This window comes from Hippoglossus stenolepis, chromosome 1 (genome assembly GCF_022539355.2).
Source record: "Hippoglossus stenolepis isolate QCI-W04-F060 chromosome 1, HSTE1.2, whole genome shotgun sequence".
NCBI classification, from domain to species: domain Eukaryota; kingdom Metazoa; phylum Chordata; class Actinopteri; order Pleuronectiformes; family Pleuronectidae; genus Hippoglossus; species Hippoglossus stenolepis.
Genome location: NC_061483.1, coordinates 15,053,687 through 15,079,732, shown reverse-complemented (window position 1 = coordinate 15,079,732; position 26,046 = coordinate 15,053,687). Strand labels below are relative to the sequence as shown.

General features: G+C 40.8%; 1 protein-coding gene across 2 annotated transcripts in view; it reads right to left on the bottom strand.

Annotated features, from left to right (window-relative positions):
* The window catches only part of myo1ea (myosin IEa), a 50,858-nt gene extending 25,026 nt beyond the window's left edge, over positions 1 to 25,832 (bottom strand). For both annotated transcript variants that reach the window (XM_035153861.2, XM_035153950.2), the window contains exons 1-5: positions 25,539 to 25,832; positions 9,778 to 9,921; positions 7,956 to 8,045; positions 6,452 to 6,546; positions 366 to 453 (exon numbers count right to left, since the gene is read on the bottom strand). In XM_035153861.2, coding sequence (XP_035009752.1) covers positions 366 to 453; positions 6,452 to 6,546; positions 7,956 to 8,045; positions 9,778 to 9,921; positions 25,539 to 25,541 — 420 coding nt within the window. In that variant the 5' untranslated portion in view covers positions 25,542 to 25,832. The remainder of the gene's footprint in view (positions 1 to 365; positions 454 to 6,451; positions 6,547 to 7,955; positions 8,046 to 9,777; positions 9,922 to 25,538) is intronic.
* Between the last annotated feature and the right edge of the window lie 214 nt (positions 25,833 to 26,046).

Genomic DNA, 26,046 nt, shown 5'->3' with positions numbered 1-26,046 from the left:
ATGAAGTAGCAACAGGTTATGAGAGTGTTATGCTCAATTTATTTATTTATATTTATATATTTATTTATATGTTCTACAAGTAGGACTGACAAAATATAATCAAACACTAATTTGAGAAGTCACAAAATGTAAGAGATAATCAAATGTTTAATTTAAGTTAAAATATTGTAATACAATATTTAAGAAGGGATACTTAAAGAAAGTCCCTGACCACCTTTTTTCCTCAGTCAATACATTTTGCAAATGACTTTCCTGCTTGACGTTGAATCTCATCTCCATCTAGATCTTTGTTGCTCAACATCTCACATGTTTCATGCATCTTTTACATTCTGTCCTGACGGAGAAAGAGAAGCAGCCAGTCTCACCTGTACTCTGGGTCCACCCCCTGACACTCTGGAGATGTAGCCCATGATATATTTGGCTGCCACAGTCTTCCCCGCTCCGCTCTCTCCACTGAAAGACAAGATAAAAATGTAAGCACATGCTTTCTCTTACAAGCAATCTGATCCGCTGTGTGAAATTCAAGTCCACCCACCAGGTGCACTGTGAAATGGCATGAAACACCTGAAGTGTTTCATGTGCACTTGAGTGATTGTTTGGCATGATAGCCTATGGCTGCGGAGGGCAAGTGAGTGACTGCATGTGCATGTTCAGGTTGACACTATTTTTCAGTCCCTCACATCAACTGATTTTCTTTGTGTAAATGCATAGACGATTTAGAGTCTCCGATTAACCTAACCCCAATCTGCATATCTTTGAACTGTGTGAGGAATTCAAAATACCCAAAGAAAACCCACACAAACAGGGAGAACATGCAAACTCCACACAGACAGACCCCGACCGAACCGGGATACGAACAGTGCACCGCCGTGCCGCCCTATTGCTGTGTTCCTACTGTGTAATTCATTGAGACAAACTAAAAAAGCAAAATGAAAAAAAACTACAAATGCTAAAACATATCAATGTTTCCTGTCCAGCATCGACCTGATTTATACAATCATGACAGTTTCAAGGTGGGCACCAAGGATTAGTGTTTGCAATTTAATATCTAACCAAATGTTACATGTGGTCACAATCTCCTCTTCTCTTCCTGAGTTATGGTTTGGATAATGACCAGAAAAGGGTTTCTGCAGAACATTATGATGTCACAGTGAAGTTGACCTTTCAGATATTATATTTAACCACTTCATCATTTAGTCCTATTAGATATTTACAAAACAATACAATACAACTGTATTAATCCCTGGGGGCAATTTGGTTTAGGGCAAGTAAAAGAAGACGAAACAAGATACAGACATGTGTTGACAAAGATCCACAAAAACAATAACACAATAAAAGCTGCTCAGTTGAGATGCACTAACAGGTCCAGCTTAATAAATTAAATAATAGATTAAATAGTTCAAATGGCAGATAGTAATTTAAGAGTAGGTGGACCTGAGTGTTTAAGATGTCTGTGCGCAGTTCTGTCACAATTAGTTTGTGGGTCTTCGAGCAATATGTCCAACAATCAATTTTGTGAGATCATAATAACTTTGACCTTTGACCACCAAAATCCAGTCTGTTCATCCTTGAGTCCAAAGTGAATGTTTGTGCCAAATTCAAAGACATCCCCTCGAGGTGTTGCTGAGAATTGGGACAGATGGACGGACTGACAACCCAGACACATAAAGCCTCTGGCCATGTCTGCTGCTGGCATAGAGGCATGAAAACGCCTTGTTTGTTCCATTATCCACGCTGCTCGATGGACCCTGAGAGCAGGAAGCGTCCACTAAGGGACTAAGACACTTTGTATTCATTGTTTATTTCTTTGTGCCGCTATTGTGAATATCTGAGGCCGATGCACTGCGGCCGTCTGATGTCTGACAAATGTCCCACTGAGGAAAAGGTCCGACTACAAAATGTCTGTGGATTAATTAAAACCTAATTTCTGCATGTTCCACCTGATGATGATGTTTGAGGTTACAAAACTATTACAAGCTCACATTCCTCATTCAAATGGTCAAAATTCTGCATTGAATAAAGTCATAACTGTTGTTATTGTTCATTATGTTTTAGAGATTGTAAACCTTCACACTCTAAACAAGTAAGAGCAAGTTGTGATGTACAAATTTGCAGGGTTTTTTGTGTGCGTCTCTGTTTCTGTGCAAATGTTTCCAGCTGAGTAAAGATAACCTTGAGTCCATCAGTCATATTGAGTCTGCTGAATTAACAGGTCAAATCCATTCCCCTGATAAGATTTGTACACACTCCATTTACTGCATGGACCAAAATATGGTTTATACAACTAGAAGCAAAAGTCAACTCTGGATGAGTGATTGGCTGCAGCACCTCTGGACCGATGAACTGCTGCAGTAATAATGAGACTGGTTCAGTTGTGTCACATTTACGGACTCCCCCGTATCTCTCCTACCTCGACCCACACTTGTCTATTTTCCTCTTTGCCTTTTCACTTTGCCAGGGTCATACTTATTTTGACATATGTGGTTTGGCAGTGGATGACAGTGGAGTCTGTTTTTCTTTCTGTGCCTTAAAGCAGGGTCAGGTTGGTAATGCCTCTGTGAGAAGCACAGCTGCAGGCTGTTAGGAGCTGCCAGAGGAAGTCATGGGAGCCACTCTATTACACTGCAGTCTCTCTGTATGGTTTGTAACCCTCCCCCTATGTAACTCCTCGTTACTTCCATATCCTCTCTGCAGAGGACTCAAGTAACCAGAAGTGGGGGAACAAATATTGAATGAGTTTTAGCATTGTTTCTGCTCCTGCAAGTTATTCTCCTAAGAGCTATTTTAAGTAGAAGCTGCTCGGAGTCTTGAGTCATATTTGAGCTCCCAATGGGGAAAACCCATTGAGCTGAAAGCTTTGTTAACTTCTGCAGAGATTTATTAACCAAACAAGGACATGAGTTTAAAAAAGGCAATGCAGGGGGAAGGGAGGTTTAAACATTAACTTTCAGAAGTCATGACAGACCCTCGCTATGAGAGGAGATGCACACGCAACACTGAGTTCTAGTTGAGGTGGTTTGGTATTGTATAACAGAGACTCCGCTCCCACAGAAAGACTTGAGGTTTCGTTGTATGCCCTCCAAGCTATTGGAGTCTGTGTCAAATTCATATTAACGGATACAAATAAAATGACAAGCAATCAAACAAAAGAGTGCTTGGAGACTTTTGAAGCTTTACATGTGGTTGTGTTATTAAAGCATTTATGTTCTTTTTTTCTTTACATTAGAATTGTATCATGATTTCTATTAATAAGTGGTTATTGCCATTGGATTGTACTTGTTATTTCTATGTGCATTTTTTGAATAACTTCTGTTAACAGGAGAAAATTAATAACATATTGGTTAAACATTTTTATGGATGTAAATAAATAAATAAAGTCTAAAAACAATCAAAATGGAGACAAATTCACACAATGACAGAATTCCAATGCGACATGAAGTATGGTGTTATGACGTATTGTAGCAGAAGAGTTAAGACATTCGCTGCTTTGATTATTATTTTACACAAATATTTATCTTGTCAGTGTTTGATGAAGTTTCTGATTCACATCTGACTCTTGGCACAAAACCGTGTCTGAACCAGTCTGACCTGCTGATGGGGTCATTTCAAAGCAGCGCGTTCAATCGTCCATTCAGCCTAAAACGCATTGGCTGCCCCCAAAAATGATGGAGTGTTGAACAACATCCCATGCAACAGCTGTGGAGAACAGCACATCTGTAAAATGAGCTGGATTCATTTCAAGATGAGATCAAAGTCATCGACGGACAAAGGAGTCGGTCGACAGTTGAACAAGGATCAAAAAGCTCATCGACATTCCATATTTGAACAAAGACAGTGGTGATCATCCACTGTATGGCTATGGTCTATGACTAACTGTTATTGTATACTGGTCACATGATGGCACCTAAGCTTTAGATCATAGCTTAGCTTTGCTATATATATACATAAATGGCACACAACATTGCCCTTAAGAAACCACATTTAAATTCACTAGATCCAGATTAATATTTGGATCGGCAACAAATTGCACACAAATATCAGGCTGCTAAACGTCTTGACATTTTTCATCAAGATTCATGAATTATTCTCAGAGAAATCAAGGGAAATGTTGAAAAACACCCTATCTCGCAATGTTAAAAGGAAGTAAAATAACTCCTGGATCCGCCCCCTGATCCGGATACACACCACATCCTTCCACTAAGTTTCGTGGAAATCCGTCCAGTAATCATGCTCAAAGTCAGACAAAGTGAAGACACAACAGCCCAGGCAGAGGTAATAATTATCCAGGTTGTAAATCGGTGTTTGAGCAGGTAGATGGGGCCTGTTCTTTGACCTTTACTTATTTATTCAAAACAATTTGATATAATATGTAATCCAATTTCATTCCTGTATGAATCCTATATAGGTGGCTGAACAACGTTTTCTGCCTCGTGCATTAACACAGTAGATCAATGTATTGCTTGTTGGTTTAACTAAACAAATTTAAGGAACACTTACGAGGGAACAGTATGCAACACCCTGTGACTACACCTGTACTTTTAAAAAGAACATGGCAATCTCTCAATACACGTTGTACTTTTAAAAGCAGGTCTTATTTTAACAGCCAGCTCAGTTGGCCCTGATGAAAAGAAAGTCATGTCTGGGAATATGAGGCGATCATTAAAAAAAGAAAAACAAATTTAAGGAGTCCTAATAACCCAGCTGACACAGAATAAACTGGCTTTTTTAAAGCATTAAGGAGCTTCTGTTTGGCGAGAAACATTTTTCTTTCTGACGGGACAGATGTGAAGCAGCTGGTTCTCACATAACAAAAGTTTCGGTTGATCATCCTTTGAAAGATGTCATGGGCCTGATTTCATCGAATACTTTGAGAGACAAACTGATATCACCACCTACGTACATTACCTGCTCCCATTCTTCCTTTTAAAATCTGATAAAGGTTTTCTAAGGATAGGCACGTCAGTCACATGCTATGGTCAGCAGATGGCAAATGGATAAACTGCTGAATAAAACAAATAACTTTTTATTGGGAAAGTCACAGTATCCCTTCAAGAGTCGTCAAAACTGCTCGACCTCTTTGTCCTGAATTCCCCTTACGTTTAATACACGGGTTTCCTTAGTAAATATGAAAAAGCGCCTGCACAGGCCGATGCTGACCGCACCGCCTGCATGGCCAGCAGTTCACAGCGAGCCTTTGTTTGCCGAGACCTGGTTCATCATAAAAAACCACTTCCATGCTTTTGTTTGCTGATTTAGTTGGTCACAAAATCCACCTCGGTGCCTTTATGTGGGAAACTGAACGAGCAACTGCTGGCTGTCCAAACAACGGGCGAAAGTGCTGAAGCAGGGGTCATTCATCATGAGGTAAGCACTATAGTAACCGTGGTGCTCAGGTGACAGGACTACAGGATAAAGGCCCGATCATGACACCACACTTTTCTCTCTGCAGCTTTGCAGCGCAAAAAAATAAAACCACCAACAAACTCAAACAGGCTGTGAAAGGATCTAAAAATCCCCCAAATACAGTGAGAGAGTGATTCTGCACAGAGGGTCGTGCAGGTGTTTTTTCTTATTTCAACCAGGAAGTTCTTTAAAAATAGCCTTTATAAACGATGCTTTGTTCTCATCTCACATCCTAAGTTAAAAGAGGCCAGATCCTGCTGTGAACCGCACATTGTTTCCATATACGGACATTTTCATTTATTCTTTTTTTATGGGTAAACTTCCCATTGAGTACAATATCTCTTCTGCCTCCTTGTCAAGATGGGCAGCAATGTTCTAATATAAATACCAGCAGGGACAAATACCACACAGAAACAGCAAACTGACTGAAAATAAAGGACATACAAGGATATAGGAATCTGTGGCTAAAAGAAACTATCGAAAATAAAAGGCACATGTTAAAAACAATAGCATTGTTCTATGATTTTTAAATGCACCACGGGAGGGTATATGATTCTAAGTTTAGGACATCTTGCAGCTCATTCCAAGCATGTGGTGCATAAAAGCAATGGGCAGATTTATCCATTGTTTATGATCCACATTTATATACTTTTTCATTCCTTTGCATTTCACCACGGGTGTGTCACTCTCGGTCAGTCAGCTGCACCGAATAATGTGGTGCAACCTGTTTGGTCGGTTCTCCGAGCTGCTCCCCTCCCAAACCATTATCATGACCTGCACTGGCTCCGCTTCACTTCAGCTTCATTATATCCTCCCACAGATCACATTGCACACAGATTACTATCTCCACTCTTTGTCTCGCTCGCTCCCGTCCTGCACAGTGCGAACAGGTGACGTGACAGGGTCAACATTCAATCGGTTTACGAGCCATCGTATTGCACAGAGATGAATACTTTCTCTGTTGTGTGCTGCGACATACTATGGCTGTCACATGTCATTGGTTCACGGTGTGTGAGAGAAGGTGGAGAATGTTGTGCGAGAGTCTCACCTGATGATGACACACTGGTTCTCACGTTCGATCATCATGTTCCTGTACATGTTGTCTGCCAGAGCGTAGATGTGAGGAGGGTTCTCATACTGAGCCTGACAAGAATAATTCAGCAAATATCAGTGTTTAAACAGCTTTCGATAAACACTGTGGAGGTAGCTATCATAAAACTAAAGGTTGTAACATATTGAGGATAAATCTGGTGATATTGTATATTTACCTCCCTAACTCAAGGAGGTTGTGCGTTCATCTGTGTTTATTAGTTAGGATTAACACAAAAACGACAAATTACTATGAAACTTGAAAGGATGCAGCATGGGTCAGGGAGGAAACCCTGTTCAATTTTGGTGCAGATTTTTTTTTCTTTAACATTACAAGAGTCAACATTTTCGTTGATTCCTCAGAAAATAATTCACTGATCTTGAGGAAAAATATATATTTTATGGGACAGTATGTGCAATCTGGTGCAGATCCAAATAAAAAGCCAGTTTTTGTGCATTTAAATGTGGTTTCTTGAGGGGACTGTTGCCTTGGTGGAGGTTTGCACTCTACTTAGGGTCATTCTAGCATTTGGTAAGATATCGTTGTATTTCATAAACTTTGGACAGATCCAGCGTGGTTGTAACTCCCACGTTTTTAGTCTGTTTGCTAAGCAAATGGTTTTTCCTTTTTATTTTCCATGAAGTCTTTATGCGGGGGTCTGCTGGGCCTTGGCAGACGTACTATTTTCCTTACTGTCAACAAATTTCATGTTAACACTCACTGGTGTGCTAAATGTGTATTTATCCACCTCTCAAAATAGTCTACAAGAAATGCACTTTCAACTCCTGCTCGTAAAACATTTGTTAAAAACTGCTGTGTCCACATGCTTGAGGAAATTACCGAGCCCAAGTCTGTGACGTCTGCACTGCTCTGACAAATCTGCTGCCCTTTAAATAGGAAACAAAGTCAGCAGCTTCATGAATGTTTCATCTTATTCTGATCGAATCTGAACTTCATCCTGTAATCTGAGCTGGCCCACTCTGCAAATCAGAACCCAGTGCACTTCTGCAAAAATGATAATCTGCCAATCTGTGAAATTTGGCATGTGTCACACTGAGTGTTTTCACAGTCAGTCCGGAGGATTTTAAAAGTCTTCCAGTGTGCTCCTGGCTTTAAGTAGACGAGCCCAGTCTTCAGCAGACTGGCCAAGAGAAGGCAGACTTGAACAGGCTGTTCTGTGAAGGTGCTGCCAAGCCTCTCAATGGTTGAGTCAAGTTTCTGACAGCAACATCTGCGCCAGCCTGCTGGGAAGATCGCACCGCACCTAACCCAGTTCATTTCCGAGCATTTGTCCTTCACTCTGCTCCCATCCTAAACCATTCAGTAATACACCGGTAACACTTCAGTAACCCTGAGGATTTCAATAAGGCATCAATAATTCAGTTGCACGTCAATAATTCTAAAATATGCTGAGTGTGTCATGTATTATCGCATGTCATTGAAAAGATAGAGTTGTACTTACAGCACCCTGATACATCTCAATTTCTTTTTCTCCAAAGTACGGCATCAGCTTGAAAGGGTTGATAGAGATGAGCACAGGGCCGATATACGTCTGATGACATGATGCATTAAGGATCATACAGTGAAGACAAAAATATCACAAAAGAACGGATCCCATTAAAATCATCTTTTCCTGGAAGTTCAAACATTTGTTTTAAGTTTGAAAATGTTTAATTCCAACAAGAGTCTGCAAAAATAACGTTTTTACAGAGAGATAATGAGAGAGATAATGAGAATGTGTAGGAAAGAGATGACTTCATCTGAGGCCGAGACGTCAACACAGTGTGCACCAGTGCAGCAGTGGAGTATTTGGTGATGAGGCCTGAGTCTAAATGAGTATCCAGTGCTTACGAAATGACAGAGAATAGACTGGCCGTGTAACACTGTGAGGTTCTTATGCCCTGCAGCAAAAATACCGCCCGAGGCAAATAAAGCTGCTATTGTGGGTGGCCTTCAGCGGCCGACAGCGACCCGCAGCCTTGGCAGGGCCGATCTCACAGTTACAGCGATTGATTGACCCAAATCAAAGGCCCGACTCAGAGCTGTCAAACCTAAAAACTGCCGGCATTTACCAAACTTCATGATCCTGAGCGCTGCCAGAGTGTGGATTGGAGTTTATGTAATGTGCTGCCCTGAGAATGTTGCTTTTCAAAGGGCTCCATTCATTCATTCATCAACTCTTTTTTACGTCACTAACAGTGACAGTGTGTGTGTCCATGGCCACAGCTGTACTTTTAAAGCCCAAACCTAGCATTTGTGTGACTAGTGCAGTGCCCGTTCTCAACATGCTTGTTAAGCCTATGGTAACAGTTCGGAGGTACTTCTGAATTATTTCTTGTAATTAGTGAGTCCTCCTCAAACAGTTATTTGACAATATACTGTCACTTCTTGTTTGTGCGCTGGACGTTGGGTGCAGAGCTTTTTACAAACAGTCTATGGTGCAGAGTCAAGTTAGAAAACTTTATGTTATCCTACCTGGTTTATCTGCAATGAAGATTTCATAGTCAATGTTTTTCATAAAATGTAACTAAATTTGCTTCATTACTGTTAGAATGTGAAGGTTTCATATCATTTTAAATGAGTTTCCAAACTGCTGTTATTTATTTATACATTGCATGTCGGCTATTTCAGAGGTCTTTTCAGCTATCAACACACGTTTCGGACTCCATTTCACATTTCACTTTTCAAAATAAAAGCTCTGTGATTCAGCTCGATATAAAGTATTACAGCAACAATATGAACATTGCGCTTTTACTTTGAAGACAATTTGCTAAAGAGGAAGGGATTCTAAGAATGTTGTTGCCATAACAGAGCTCAGCACCCGTGAATGTCTGGTCGCCTGTTTATTCAATTTTTATGTATATTGCCAATATTTTGTGTACAAATCACACCAAACTTGCCACTGACTCTAGTCGAATTCACTACCACAATGAAAACTATGAAAAAGACAGCAGCAATGCTCTGATTAAAGAAAAAATAATCTCCTTTATGCAATCTGCTACTCTTCACACCATTTTGTTCACATTTTGCACCACGGTGAGACAAAGCTAGAGTAAATTTGACACTGGTGGAGTAACAGGAGCCAGAGGTCTGGGAGGAAGTTTGAACAGAGAGGCCCTTTGCCCCCCCCGCTCACAGCAGTGTCTCGGGGGGAAGGCGTCACCTTCCAACACTGACTTATTACTCACTGCTGCACCATTCAGCTATTCTGGTAACAGCACAGATGAGATGGGACTCAGCTATTCCTCACTGGGGTGTGAGCTGCGATCGTGAACAAAAGATACAAAGATGTAGTCATCCATATATCTCTTCTTGAGGTTGTCCACGATGGCGTCCTCATTGATCTTGCTGAGCAGCACCATGTCGTCCACGCCGCTGTGTTTGACATTGTGGCTCTGCCAGTGGTACCGGTAGTGGCCCCGGCTCCCCTGCAACAAAACACACACAATGCACAACTGTTAGCTCGCTGAGAGAGACACAATGAGATGGTGTGGACGATACGAGAGTCTGACATAAAGGTTGCACAGACACACATTAAGGAACTGTGGCTTTAAAACGCACTCAGAGGCCGAGGTAGTGTGGTTTTTATCACAGTGTTCAGATAATCAGACCAAACTCAAGCCAGGGGAAAAAATGTTTATTATCAGTCCAGTAAAAACCTCAACGTGTAGACATTTTCTGATGTCAGCAGTATAATGAGCCATGTTTACTTTGAAATAGTGCAAGGTCAGATTCCCAGAAGTGCTTCGTGTTATTTGTCTAAATGTTAAAGATGCTCTGACCCAGATTTTTTTCCCCCCACAGTCAGCCACTCTGAGTTTCTCCCTACGTTCCTGTTTTTGTTTGAGCTGAATGAGTCTCTGGAGAACTGAGGTCATTCATCATGCGCTATGAGTCAGTGTTGTCTGGCTACTGTGGACGAGAGTCACAACGTGCTCGGAGGAGTGAGTCTCTTTCTCCTGGACACAGAACCACTCGAAGCCACAGAGAGCGTCCAGAACATTAGTCATCACACAAGTTAACTCTTGACTTCCTCCGTCTTCAGTGAGGAAGTGTGGAAAGAGGAAGTGACAATAAACAATGCTCCCAATGGAAAATAAAAGAATAGATTTTTCACAAAGACACTGTACTTTATGTAGCAAGTAATTCATTTTTGAAGAATAATCTAGATTTGTGTTAAAATGAAAAAAACAACTGAACGGATCTCTACAAAACTTAGTTGAAGGATGCGGTATGGGTCAGAAAAGACCCAATTAAACTTTGGTAGCAGATTCAAATCATGGTGCGGATTCAGAATTATTATTTTTTCACTTACTTATACATTGCAAAATTGCATTTTTCAATATTTTCCCAGTTTTCCCAGGGAATAATTGATGGATCTTGATGGAGAAAAAAAATCTGGTGTAAACTGATACCTATGAATTTGTTGGAGCTTGACTGAAAACAAGGGGACTGTTGGGCCATGGCGGATGTATACGCTCTACTGAGTGCCATTCTAGTATAGTGGCTGTATTTAGTAGCTTTGTTATTTGTTCTGAGCATCAACTCTTCTGTGTTGTCTTAAAAGCTGAGCTCCGAAACTCATTATTGAAAAGCAGTTGAGTGAACCATCTCGAATATACTCTGAGTAAACAGTCTATTATACACTGAGTGAACTGTCTGAAGACTGCAACAGCAGCCACAGCTACTATACAAAAGTACTACAACAACTCTTACGCAACTATTTTAATTTAATTGCTAAAACAATATAACTCCACAACAGCAGGACACTGTTAATTTGCTGATGAAGCTCAAGTGATATGATTGAAAGCTCCAGTTGTTTTCTCAACTGCTCTTTCCAATGTCAAGAATGCACTTTAAACCTCAGCTGTATTTTTGTGTCCTACTTTTTCCTTTCACTTTCAGAGATTGTAATATCTTGCTGATAACAGTATTGCACATCATAAACAGCAGAGTAACATTCAATAATCATAATTCACACACATTCTGGCTATGTTCAAGTTTTTTTCCTGTATAAAGAACATTTGTGCTCATTCTGGGAACTGTTTAGTTTCTCTAATGTAAGGTCTCAACCTCATTATGAAAAGTTATTCGAGGTTATGTATGTTGTGAACCAATAAATGCAGTTGCCTGTACACTAGACACAACTAGAAAGAAAAAAAGTAAAAGACAGAAACCTTGGTGAATATCAAGGACCATAAACAACCAAACCAGTGGAAGGTTATTGTACTTTTAGTAATTAACTTGAACTTACTAAATCATGGAGGACAGCCAGCAAGCTTTTAATGTCCTCCAGGCTGATTTTATTCTTTACAGCAGTAAAAAATTAAAACCACTTTACAGACTCTGTCATAGCATGGGAGATGGTGCTGTGGTGAGGAATGTTAACAACTTTTTCAGCCTAATTCAGTGAGTTTTCTCTCCTCAGGAGGGAAGCAGCCAATTATAGCTGGATTAATTCTCCAGATCACACCCATTAACAAGTTTTACAACTTGCTGGGCGCTGTAGAGGGAGCTGCTGACTTCCCTCCTCCCTTAGCAACGATGACGAGCTGATGTCTCGGGGAGGCCAAGTAGTTAATTTGTGACGTGGAGAAAGTAGACACAGAGAGAAACAACACACCAACGTGAACAAGAAGAAATGGCTCTTTCAGGATGAACAATCAATATATGTCCTTTACACAGTTTGCACAGAGGTAGAGAGAGTACAGTTAGGAAATGGAGATAAAGAATGACAACATTCAGTAAATAACTTACAAAAAGTATAATATTGGGTAAGTAAATAAGTGTGATTTGAGTTTCATGGTAAACTTTTAGGCAAAATGTTTAAGTGTTTGGTTTAAAGGTTGTGGCTGTGGACAAGGGTCGATAAGAGCGGCCTTATTCCCTGTGGTTCTAGGGCTTCAGGACATTTAACACAATTTTTACCACCACGTTGAGTCTTTCAGAGCAGATTTGTGTTCATTCATCTGACTTCACTTTGTCCTCTGAGGGTCTGACTGGGCCTCAGTGATCTCCAGGACCAGCACAACCTGAATCTTTTATTTACTGTTGTTGTCACCAAATGTTTTTTTTAATTCAAGCAATTACTAGGTATCCTTTCACTTCCACCTTCTTATTAAGAGTAATACTCAGGCAAATGAAAAGCCTCTCTCTAAAAGCAGACATTAAGAGAGTGCTGGCCCCGACCACAAAGTGAAAACAATTGAACACGCTATATTTAACCTCTCTCTGCTATGTCTGGAATGAACGAGCGCAGACTGAAGGAGGGAGAAGTAATGAACATGAGACCATGGAGGTGAACGTCAAATATTCCAAAGATTGTTTCATCTGTTTTGACTTAGGCCTTGTGTAATGAGGCGAGAGGAGTAAGAAAATATTCTTGCTTCAAGGAGTGGACCATAAGGGAGTAGCTGCACAGGGAAAGTGGGCTGCACACTTACACACAAAGACGTCAGGGAGGTGCCCGAAAACAACCGCACTCCTCTGCTGCTGAGAAACTCCACAGCAACCAGGCGCTGGAGGTCCAACACTAAAGTGAATGTAGCATAGCATGATGTTGAGGTGATGGGGTCACTGAACCAGTAGCTATTCCTAAAAATGCTTCTGCATATCAACATTACATTTCTGCTATGCCAGTTTATATCCAGACACTTCACCTGAAAAGCTAATCACACAGTAATATTCTGCACTCACTGCAGATGTTTCATCCTCGTAATAAAAATACTTTTACTGTGAGTTGACTGTGTACTTTAAAAAAATCTGGAAAATGATAAATTACCCTTTGTTTTAGTGAATTCTGGATTTTCTTCTCATACCAACTGCAGACACAGTAATCCAACATCCAGCCGCTATAGGGGTCTCGCCATCAAAACAACAACAAAAGACCAGGGGCCTGTACTACCAAGCAGGATTTGCGGTTATCGGGGTAACTTCAGGTTTATATCAGGGTTTTCAGTCCTACGAGGCTCGTTCACTTCTTATCAGGGTAAATCACCATGGTAACTTATGCTGAATGGCTAACCTGTTCCAGAGCAGGTTAAGTTTGAGATAATAGATCAACCAGTGTAAAAGCTCCGCCCACTGACCAATCAATTCCTTTGAAACATGCGAAATAAAATAAAACAAAAAAAGGATCATGTGGAGCCGCATGGGTGCAGATTGTTAGAGTCTCTGAGGAGGACAAGGGTCTTCAGAGACCCACAAAATCCTGTTACCTAATCAGTGTCTTTATGAGAGATATAGATCCTCATCGGAGGGAATGGTAAACCTTTGTCAGCTGCTTGAGAAGAACAGAACCAACCTGACACGTAGGAGCAGCGTGCTCACAGTAACACAGACTGTCTGCATCGCTTTACTTACATTACATTACTTGTGGGAGTTACTGATATTGATTTAGTGGGTGTGTTAGTGGCAGAATAACCAGACATAGTTTTATTATTTTATCCTTCCCTTTAAGTAGGTTTATCCTATGAAATCAAATATATTTTTGGAATGGGGGATAGATAGTTCACAGATTTACCTTGTGACAGACCCCATCCCTCCCTCCTCCCATCAGATTCATATCTCCTGGTTATTATGTCATGGTCCTGTCATATTTTATTTCCCCCCAAATGTCCCCGGGGGGCTCTGGGACTTAAACATTCACACATACAGAGGTTTATTTTACCAGATGTCCTTCCTGCATTTAGCAGCTGTAACTTTTTTTTTTTTTTAATATAACAGTTTGCTCCTCGTTGAGAAAAGTTGTGTCTGCTGTCAGTTCACTTGTCCATGTTAGTGACTGGTCATACGCAGTAAACACCGCCCCTATGCAGATGAGGGGAATTTGTGTCACACACACACACACACACACACACACACACACACACACACACACACACACACACACACACACACACACACACACACACACACACACACACACACACACACACACACACACACACACACACACACACACACACACACACACACACGAAATATTGGTGTCTATGGTGGCCATAACAACCATCACCATGGAACCACATGCTTCCCTCTGAGCTGAGCAACACCCAGAAATTTGTATCTGACATCACCACAACATGGTGATAAGAAGAGCTAAGTATTTGACATCGTAACAAGTTAATAATAGGAATACAAAAAAAAATCTGTTTTCCCATTGGGCAGATAATGAGACCGCCCAAAAAACCCGAAGTAGAGGACCCAACCTTTTCCCAGAAGTTAATACAAAGGAATTTCGACACCAGTTCCTGATCCATAAGCCCAGGCTTTCCCTTCATGCAAATACCATCACCATATATGGAGAGTGCTGCGCAGCTCTGGCTCGAGGTACAGGAAATGGCTGGGTTTGATTCAGTATCATAAGCGGCACTTTTCCCCTCATTTCTCTCCCGTCTGTGTCGTTCTCCTTTTTCCACACCAGGATTTGACACACAGTCCACCATTGGTTAGGGCTGCGTTTTAGCTCTGCCCTCTGGTAGCAAATCTGGATGAACGCCATGAGAACAAACTCCTCTCTTCCAAAATAAGAAGCAACTGAAGCCGTTCATCGCTCCGTTACAAAGGTGTGGAGAAATCACCCAGTTTCAATACAAGGGAATGACTGAGGAAAACATCTCACCACGAGTGGTCAAAGTAAATCTAATGCTGGTCAAGTATCTCAACATCTGGGGGCTTATATGTCCCACACACATGTTGGGTTTCTGTGAAGGAACACGCCAAGTCTCCCGTTTGTCATCAGCAGATTAGAAAAGGCATTTTTTAATGAAGGGGAGTACAAACTGCAGGATGTATTAGTTGAAGCCTCTAAAATGAAATCTATCTTAAAAAAACACCCTCTTTTAGAGCTATATGACTTTGACTTTGACTGGGAACAGGCGTTAGACCCCAGGTCTGATAAACCCTTGTGTATTAAGATTAGTAGTGTTGCCATGTACCACCAGTTTACTTGACCTGATTTCTAAAGTATTACAAAAGGACATTTTCATAGCTGCTATAGCATGTTTTTGTGGTTGTGTTGATTGTGAAAAAAACCCACAATTAAAACATGTGCATACCTCAGCCCTAGAAAAAAGAGTCCCTTAAATACAATGAAGCTGCACCAAATTTCACACACTCATAAATATATGTTCCCTCAATGTGCCAGATCATCCATGAATTAATCAATGGGAAAATGGTTATATTGTTTAGAAAACGCCCAATTTTGCAATGTTAAAGAAAGCAATAAAAGAAAAATCCTAGATCCGCCCCCAGATCTGCACCAAAATATAATGGGTTCTTCCCTGTCTCTACCGCATCCCTCAGCCAAGTTTCATGGAAATCCATTAAGTTGTTTTTATTTAATCTTGCTTACAAACAAACGGACAGAGTTGAAAACATACAACCTCTTTGGCAGAGGTAAACATCAGGTCTCTCCCATATGCACTAGTGGCTGCAGAACAATACAGTACTTGTACTTTTTTTACTTTGAAGGGCAAGTGTTGGTCAAAGAGAAGAAAATTCTCCATTTATAAAAGCCTGTGGGTGTAGGGGCACTGAATAAGTGGGAGTCAGACGTAAAAGCTATTTCCACATTATTATCAGGACTTGCCAAAGACTGTGTGATGAAAAGGCAGCTGGTGAAAGAGCCAAGAACAAAAAACCAATAGTAATCCAATTTAGTTAACATGTGTCACAAATTAAAGCAAAAATTTACGATAATTCCAGTTATCTTGAACAAGTCCAAAGAGTTTCCAACAAAACTCTGTCTGCCCTACGAAAATCATTGTGTTTTTGATTTGTGTTGGTAACATAAAGCAGGGTTTTCTAAATGTTCTTTTTTTTTTTATAGGAACATTCAGTAATTATTTAGTAATGGGCTTTCTGAGAGAATCTGTCGTCCAAATGGAGACAAAAGGGTTTGGCTCGCCATCAAAATTAAAAACACCAGACAGGAAATCTGCTGTTGCTCCGCAGTTCTTATTATTACACAGTCTAACTACACACAGCAGCAATACACAGGTCATTGTGTTCTGTGAGTATGTTTCATGTTTAGAGAACACTGTGAGCCTTTATCAAGAGCTTGTACCATTCTATTTATTATTTTACTCAACGGTCTTTGTAGTCTCAAAACCACTGATTTGACTTTCGTTTCTTTTTAGTTTTTGGATATAAAAGTTGAAGAAAGAATAAAAATGTCTTCTACACTCAGAGCTCACTGATTAGTTCAAACATTTCTGGAAAAATCTGACCTCCAACCTCAGAAAAACCGAACTGAATATACATGTCTGTCTCATTGTCTTTGTATAGCACTGCTATCCATCCATCCATCCATCCATCCATCCATTAGCCATATCTGCTTATCATTGAGGATAAGGTAGGAAAGGCAGTGCATGCAGTCAATAGTGGGGAAATAAAATCAAAGACAACCATTCACACCATTCACCGGCCTGGTATGACTGAATTACTGAAAGGGCTCTAATTGCTCCCAAGATTGTCCACTTCCTGAACGGAGCCAAAAGAAGTCGGGGAACAGCTCCAGCACAAATTCACTGCAAAAACGTGAGGGCTGATTTTGACCGATTATTTCCTCTCTTGCTCTTGTTTGAAACTGAAGCATATCTGGTTCTATCTGATCTCAGAAGGGCTTAAGGAAGTATTACTCTCTAAACAGCATTTCCACCTGGTCTCTGCTGCTTGTGTTTGCACTTTGTCCAGGATTACTCACTGTGTGTGTGTGTGTGTGTGTGTGTGTTATTTCAGGCGAGATACTGATAAAACTGCTGAGCGAGATCTTGGCCTTTAGAGGGGGAAGACCAACAATGATGTGAAGTGTATTAGAAGCAGCAGAAGAAGCAATGTGCATCTGTGTATGTGTGTTTGTGGGGGTACGTGCATGCATGTGTGTGGTGTCAGAGGAGCAGTGACCCACAGGGAGAGACAGTCTGATTCCATCTGAAATTCTGAGGAATGGGATATTCATCAAGCTCTCTCTCTCTCTCTCTCTCTCTCTCTCTCTCTCTCTCTCTCTCTCTCTCTCTCTCTCTCTCTCTCTCTCTCTCTCTCTCTCTCTCTCTCTCTCTCTCTCTCTCTCTCTCTCTCTCTCTCTCTCTAAAGTGATGCTGATAAATACAGATGCGGCTGGAACTTGATTAGAGAGTAAATCCACAGTGAATTACACAGAGTGGAAAAGTGTTGCTGCACAACTAAACTGCAACTGTCCCTGAGGTTGAAACGCTGGTATAACTAAATATATTCTGACAAATAAAAGTTGTTTTATATGTGTACATTTTCATGTTCTAGTCTAATCGCTCTCCCAGTTGAAACCACACAATCAATCATGTGGTGCTACAGCCAACATGCAGTAACATCTGAGCCAGCACCACAGAGGAGGAAGAAAGTAGGTAACCAGTTGCTTCACCTGCCAACAAACTGGAGAGAAGCATCTGTTCTTATTACATAGAGAAATGTACAGAATATTCACAGCCTCACATATTATACTTACTCTCTTTTAAAACATCTGACTTATATATCACTGACAATGTGCCCTGTTTTCCACAGAAATCTCTAGAACAATCATTAAATCACAGCATTATAAGACTGTAAATAAAGTGATTTTAGGTGAGCCAGCTTCTTAAATGTCAATACCTAATTTAAAAGGAAAAAAATACAACTTTCTGATATACCATCTGAAGTCATTTCCATCCATCTACTTCCATCTAAAGCCCTGACTGATGCTTGTCAACACAGCAGTAATTTTATTTCTGCAGCTGAATATGAACTAAGCTGTGAATTTGTGGAGCCATTAAGTTTTTGTGTGATCTAAAATATGGTTCAAATCTGTTCACATACCCAGAATAGCCAGGGATAACTAACCATAGCAGTTCAGACATCACCACAAAGTCATTGGAAGTAAGAAATATATAAAAATGTAAACACTACACAGTAGAAGATGATGCTGAGGAGAGATCACGAGTTCTCTTGGCATCTCAAACGGTGCCTTGGTCACTTGCATGTAATGGGCACACCACCATAAATAATGCAACCACCAGGCCCTGCCCATGACTAGATACGCCACAGTGTTTGTGATCTGAACTGAGAGAGGTCACATACAAGGGAAGAATGAAAGGAAATGTATTATCCTGCTGCGATGTGGTAACTTGAGAAGCGACTGGTTGTGATGACGCTGTAATGTTGTGCCTGCAGGACGGGAGTGAGCACCAGCCCTCCCAGAGACAAACAGGACCGAATGATTAAGTGTAAACAGACACTGGATGATTTTTAACACATCTCAGACTGAGCTACATTTCAACTTCACACAGGCTCGATCCTACTTTATCTAACTGGAGTGAAACTGTGGACACTCTAGAGCTGCTTACTTTAAACGTCTCAAACCGAATCAGTCTCTTAAATGGATGACAACAGCACCAAGGCCACTAATAGACTTTGATATCAAAGAAAATGTGGTTTTCGGGTGGAACTCAGCTGAAATCCTAGACAAGAGACATGTCACAGAGTGCTGTGCTTCCTCTGTAAAGCAGTCTCAGTAGTGGTTGAATGTAAACAAGCCATCCGCAGTGGAAACTCATTCATAGCCGTGCTTCGTGCCACAACAAGACTGCAAGTGTCAATTAAGGAAATCCAAACCAGCATCTCCTCTTCTAGCAACTGGATACATGAAAAATACATGTTGGACACAAACGGCAGTGTTTTCATCTCAAACTGAAGAGGGAGGAGAAGCCTGACAGAGCACATGGTTTGGTGAAATGCCACTAAACCTGAGGGCTTTCTGTGTTGGCTGCGGCTCAGGAATTACTTCAACACATCCTTCACATCTTGGAAGGTAAAAGGAGAAAGGTGGAGTTAGAATTATGAGTTTGGGCAAGTAAGGTCTCCAAGAGAGCTTCCAGCTGGATCAGGGTGTTTGTACCCAGAACAGGGTCAGTGCATCCGTTTGTGGGAAATCTATCATCCCCATTCAAACAGATAAACCTCTAAAGCAGAGGTATATCACTGAATAACAGTAACATCATGGGGATTGGTGTTGATAAGTGTTGATAATAGCCCAGTCCAACAGTCTAACATTGGTCGGAGGTGCCTGGTGTTGCTGTGAGAAAGGTCATTGTGGGTCATGTGGTTCAGTAAACCACATTTTATTTAGTTTGTTCCAAATCTAGGAGGTTCTACGAAGAGCTAAAAGAGAACTGTGGTAGAGAAGCATGATTGGTCGGGTTGTGATCAAGCTCCGCCAATAGATCATCTTTTCACCCCTGTTGTTTGTTGGTTTGCTTGTTTGTGAGCAAGATAACACAATAAACAACTGAACTGATTTCCATTAAACTTGGTGGACGGATGAGATATGAATAAGGGATGAACCCATTCAATTTCGGGGAACATTTTGAGAAAGGGTGTTTTTTGACATTTTCATTGACTTTTCGCAGGGAATAACTCATGGATCTTGATGGGGGAAAATAAAAAGTGTGTGTAATTTGGTGCAGCTTTATTGAATCTAACTGGGCTATTTGGCCTTGGCGGAGGCACTGGCTGGACTGAGCGCTATCTAGTTCCCCTAATCTTTCATTAATGAGAACGAGCTAACCGAATGTCTGAGAATTTAAGTACAATGAAACTACACATAAATGCATAATTGTTCACTGTAATTTTTTTAGAACAAAGCATATTCTGCAGTGGTTAATCACAGTTTTTAATTTCAACCACAATCTGCCACTTTTAAATATGATCAACAGGAAAATTAGCTTACGAATGTACAGACAGACGCAATTCACAAGAGCAGGAAGTTCAATAAGAAATAATGTTGGAGATGTATTTAGTTGAATTCATTTAACTGTGACCCTTGCTGCTGTAAATAAACCACATCTCACGATAATGTCAGGGATCCAATGCAAGCAGCCAAACCCAACGTCAATCAGATCCAAGTCAATATTTATTTTGGCCCAGTACAGACAAATCCACATGGAGAGCAAAAGTGACGACATGATAACATCACGGCCGTCACAACCCTTAGTAATGGATTTGCTACCGAATACAGCATGAAAGATAAAGCATGTAGTCTCTATCATTCAGCTACAGCAGGAATCTACTCTGATTGGGAATCGGTTTGACTTTTAGTTTTATCTTTACTCTCAGACCATATTCAGTTGAACCTTGTGAGTGTGTGTAATACACTGTAGAACTAGTATTTAAAGCTCAACAGGATGCTATTTTAATACTCCAGTCACTGCATGATTCCATAGTGAGAAATGTACTGATTCAGACCTGACATGATGGGACACCAGCCAGAAAACACAACTCATTAAAACCAGCTAATTTTGACTTTGTTTCCAGCCGGTTCCTTCACGTCTTCCCCATACAACAGCTGACAACCCTTTAAAAAGCTTTTTCCTTGATGGTCTGTGGAAAAGTTAAACACTTTCCACTTTGAGCTTATCACTGTAAGATATTCAGATAAAGGTCATTTTTAACTGATTTTGGATATTAAAAAGCATCAAAAACCAAAAGGTGGCATCCAATTTTGACTCAACAGAGCAAACAAATACAAAGACAAGATGCCACTCAGTAAACTCAACTTATGATATGACTGTCATTTTGCTTCCCTGAACCAGTACAGTGTCTGTGTTAAGGAAGTAAGGTTCAATAATAGCAGTGTAAAGGTCAATCCTACAGCAGACTGAGAACAACTAGATGCATGATGTTTCCACTGGTCAGAGTGAGAGGCTTTAACCACTGAGTCAGAAGCCAAACAATGAGAAACTATTAGAGCAGATAAGCAGAGGACAGCAGCAAGAGTCCGACCTTGTTCCCTTTCCATGATGAGGGAAGTCATACATGCAAATTCAACTAAGCGGCTGTGACAGGAGACGACTCGGTTAATGATCGAAGAGCAAGGAAGATAAACTAAACAAACATGAAACTGGTATTAACATTCGCACGAAGCAGGACTTCTGTTGTCACAAATAACATTTACCACTTGACTGGCATTCACAAGGGCAGAGACCCCCCGCCAGGGCCCAACAGTCCCTTACACACACTCATATATCAGTCCCCTAAATATACCTGATTTTTTTCATCAAGATCTCAGTTGTTTATGTTTTTGTCTGCATTTATTTGTTTGTTCATTTGTTAAATACGCAAAAACTACTGGACAAACTACTACGAGACTTGGTGGTAGAATGTGGTATGGATCAGGAAAGAACCCTATACATTTTGTTGCGGATCTGGACCAGGGGGTAATCCAGGTTTTTTTGGGGGTTTTTCCAATATTTTTTTCCTACCTTTTTCAATGATTTTATTAATTTCTCAAAGAATAATTAATGGATAGAGTGAATCAGACATGTTAAGGGGACTGATATTTATGAGTGTGTGTAATTTAGTGCAGATCCAAATAAAAAAATCGGACGTAAAAACATAACCTCCTTGCTGGGGGTAACAGCATTATTGTGTTCTTGAGATCATTATTTAATGTAAGTGGTCTCTTCGGGTGTTGAGTTGCAAACAATGATCCGATAACAGCTGAGTAAAATGATTTAACACCTGACACATTTTGAAACTGTTACAGACAGAAACTAAGACGCAGGAATGTAGACTTCACTTCTCCTTGTTTGATGGGAGTGTTTATCTGCTCGATGGTGAACAAACACAAAGCATTGTAATAGATTGTACAAGCAGGAAACTTTCATCTCTGTGAACATGCATCCTACACACCAATCTGTTCAGTTGCTTCAGTTGCTCCATCAGCTGATGTATCTGCTTCCTCTCCTCATCACGCCGTGTTGGCTGCGACTACAGGACCAGCACTACAGCGGAGTCGTGTACACTATGAAAGCCACGCCGAGCCAAACTGTGCAGCTGCACTGTGCTCTGGGGACTCAGACAACACAGTAAACAAACTTGAGTCACAGGGAGAGAAAACCACGGAGTGCTCGTCACCTCACCACTTCCAGGGTCAGAAGATCATGTTTCACCGTAACTAGAATACTGGACTTCTTGATGTACCACCCGACGTTATAAAAATAACAACACCAATCAGGCGTTTGGTTTCTGTGGAGATGATGCTTAGCCTTCCTCATGTTCCTCATTTTAAAATTTGATGGTGAGATGGCAGCCAGTAGACAACAATAGTTACAAATATAAATATTTATTGTTATGGGAAATGAATCCTATCTGTGTAGGAACATGAAACACTTAATACATTTTTTTAAATGTGTAAGTGTAAAATGTACAGTCAAACCAGATGAATGGCTCCATGTCTGAGTTTGAACAAAAACAAAAGACAGGCCCAACAGTCCCCTTAAACTCAAGCTGCACCAAATTTCATTCACTCATAGATATCAGTTCCCTAAATATGCCAGATTTTTTCCATCAAGATCCATGAGTTATTCTCTGGGAAAACAGTGAAAATGTTTAATTATGCCATATATCCCAATGTTAAAGCCAATTCCTTGATATGCTCCCTGATCGACATCAGAACCAAAATGTAAGGTGTTCTTCCCTGACCCATAACGCATCCTTCTCCCAGTGGAAAATCCGTCAATTAGTTTTTGTGATATATTTCTTACAAATAAACCAAGAAACCAAGAAACAAACAAACAAATGACCGAAAGTTTAGCATCATCCCTCTGCTGTATTAGTAAGGTTTCTCATCATTCTGTATGCCTATGAGAGCCAAACATGAAATATATGTGTGTGTGTGTGTGTGTGTGTGTGTGTGTGTGTGTGTGTGTGTGTGTGTGTGTGTGTGTGTGTGTGTGTGTGTGTGTGTGTGTGTAATGAAATGTTTTTATTTTAATATTTAAATTTATGGAAATGTTACATTTCCTCATAAAATAAAAAAAAAAACAGTGTGCTGTTTGTGTGCTCCTCTGATCCAAAATGATTTACAACAAGTGCCACTGTATGCTAAGTCAACACAGAGGAGGTCCATCATCACAAACAGCAGAGTAGTGCAAACACTGCAGCTTTGTAATAAAGACGTATGGAACTGATCAGGAGGAGTGTGTGAGCGCACTGAACCACAGCGACAAGCCTAACGAGTTCCCCAGCTCCACAGAATGGGTGTTCGTCCTGTTTTCAGAGCGAGGGCTTGAATTCCTGAGCAAATCTCTACAGCAGTGATGGGTTTGAAAATGGAGCGCCAGCTTTGAAATGAAGGGGAGAGGGGGGTTGCTCGGTACGCACCTCCCTGTAGGAGAAACTAATGCAAACCATCTGCTGTCATACCGACTCGCTATTCAGCATCTGGCAGAGAGGGATCCAGTGAGCGATGCTGGAGTCTGCTGTTCCAGACAGTGAGGATGACAATCAGACGCTTTTACTACATGAGCTGATACTCGCCCTAACCTGCTCTAAAACATTGTAAAGACAAAACCTACATGAACTTTTCTTTACTTTGACCAAATCCTCGAAAAAGTTAAGATGTTACGTTTTCAACCTCAACATCATTATAATACCTCACAGGGAGAAAACAACTCCCATTCATTCCGACATTACTTTAACCATGACAGCTATACATTAGGAAAATACTACCGTAAAAACTCCTGCTTTAAAAGTGTGTAAATGTCTCCTCATGAGCAGATTCAAAGAATGGTTGGTTTGTTTGTCTTTGTCACAGTTCCAAGTGCAAACGCTCTGTAATGCTGACCCCTGTACTTTGGGTTTTTCTCTGGGAAACACCACCAACAGGGTCATTTGAGCAGTAACGATGGCAGGATGCAGGTTTCAGCCCTGTACTTGTTTTAAACAGACAGTGTTTGTGTGTTTATTAACATAAGAACAGATAATGAAGTAGAGCCAGACTGATACTGGGCCCATGCTGATAACAAATGTATGGAGTTGAAAGGTTCTGATCCTGATATATTAATCAATATGAACAGATGTATATACTCTATAGGTCCTGGTGTAGTTGAGATGAAATGCTTGTTTATTGGTTGACCTGGGCACGGAACTACAAATCAAAATAAAGCTAAATCAGCTTATTCCGTCCAAAGCATCTTTTCTCTTTGTTTGAGTTTAATCTACTAAAGCATTTTCACCATTTCTAAGTTACTACAAGCATCTTTTTCTACATTATGTTCTATAAAAAAAGGCTTTTTTTGTATTAGCACAAATGGACAACATATAAAGCAATACAAATATATCTGACCTATATTTGATATTATTGTTATTGTCTTGGTCTTTATACATTCTTTGCCTGGCTGGAGCCACTGAAACCCAATCTTTCCCAAGGAACAATAAAGTACTGATGATTTCTGATCTGATAGACCTATATATTTGGCTGATGGATTATTGATGAGGCTCTAAGATGCCATAATGCATGAAACATATTGAGGAATGGGATTAGTCAAGAGGAGATAACTATGAGGATGATCAACCTTTCTTTTCATTTTAACATGTTTTCATAACATTCCTGAGGTGTTAATTAGAATTCAACACAAAACCAAATTACAAACAATTACTTAATATCGATGTATCCAATAAGGAAGAAGCGGCCATATTGTCACAGTCATATAAACTTCAAGCAGAACGACCATCTTCCACAGTCAGGTGGCAGATCATCCACAGTGACCTGAGGAGCTGTCGCCAGAACGCAAGGATGAGGCAACATGACGTCCTCCTCCATTACCTGGCTCTAGGCGTGTCAGGAATGGCACCCAGTAACCAGGAAAAACCTGTCTCCACGAAATGCACGCACCCACAACAAGCCACACACATACGGTACACACACTCCACATGACACACTGCTGCGTCCTCCAAGACAAACCGGTTTTTAAAGAATGAGCTGAACCAATGTTTCTAAATGACACCTGACATCACATCAGTTCTGGGTCAGTGACTTATGATCACCTGCACTACAGCACTTATTTGTAAATATGTGGAAAAATACAACAAATATAGACATGAGATTTTCAAGTTAAAAGGAAATTTATGGAAACTGGAATTAGTGTCATTTTAGATATGTATTGACTGAAGCCTGTATCGGTCACACGTGGATCTATGTTAAATATTTGGATTATATTGACTGTGCCATAATAATGTAAACAGCACTCACCATCCTGTCTTCTACAGTGCTCCCTGTCTGCAGTCCAGCTGCTCTGTGTGAGGAACCTCAGTGAAGTCCAAACTCTTTCACTGAACTCGACCCGTTTCTTCCCGAACCCACAGGACGACAACACAAAATCCAAGTTCACGCCAGATGTTATTCCCGTTAGTGTGCGGACAGCGTGGAGGCGGCTCCTCCGTCCATGGTGCGATCGCTCCGGAGGGGTTCGACTCTGACAGCAGCGGCGTTCACACTGGATTCACACACTGAGACCGATGCCCTCAAACATCGCCTCTACACAACATAACACAGGAAACTGGGCCACGGCGACCAATCACGGGGCGCCGAGCGAGGAGCCACATTAAATATTCATGAGTTACACCGAGAGACGCAACTGGGCATGCGCAGCTCCGGGACGTCCAAACAACAGGGTCAGGCACAAGTGGGCAAAAAAGGTTCAACAGCAGCAGCAGCAGCACAACATGGCCCAACATCATATTGAGATGAAGAGTTTTTA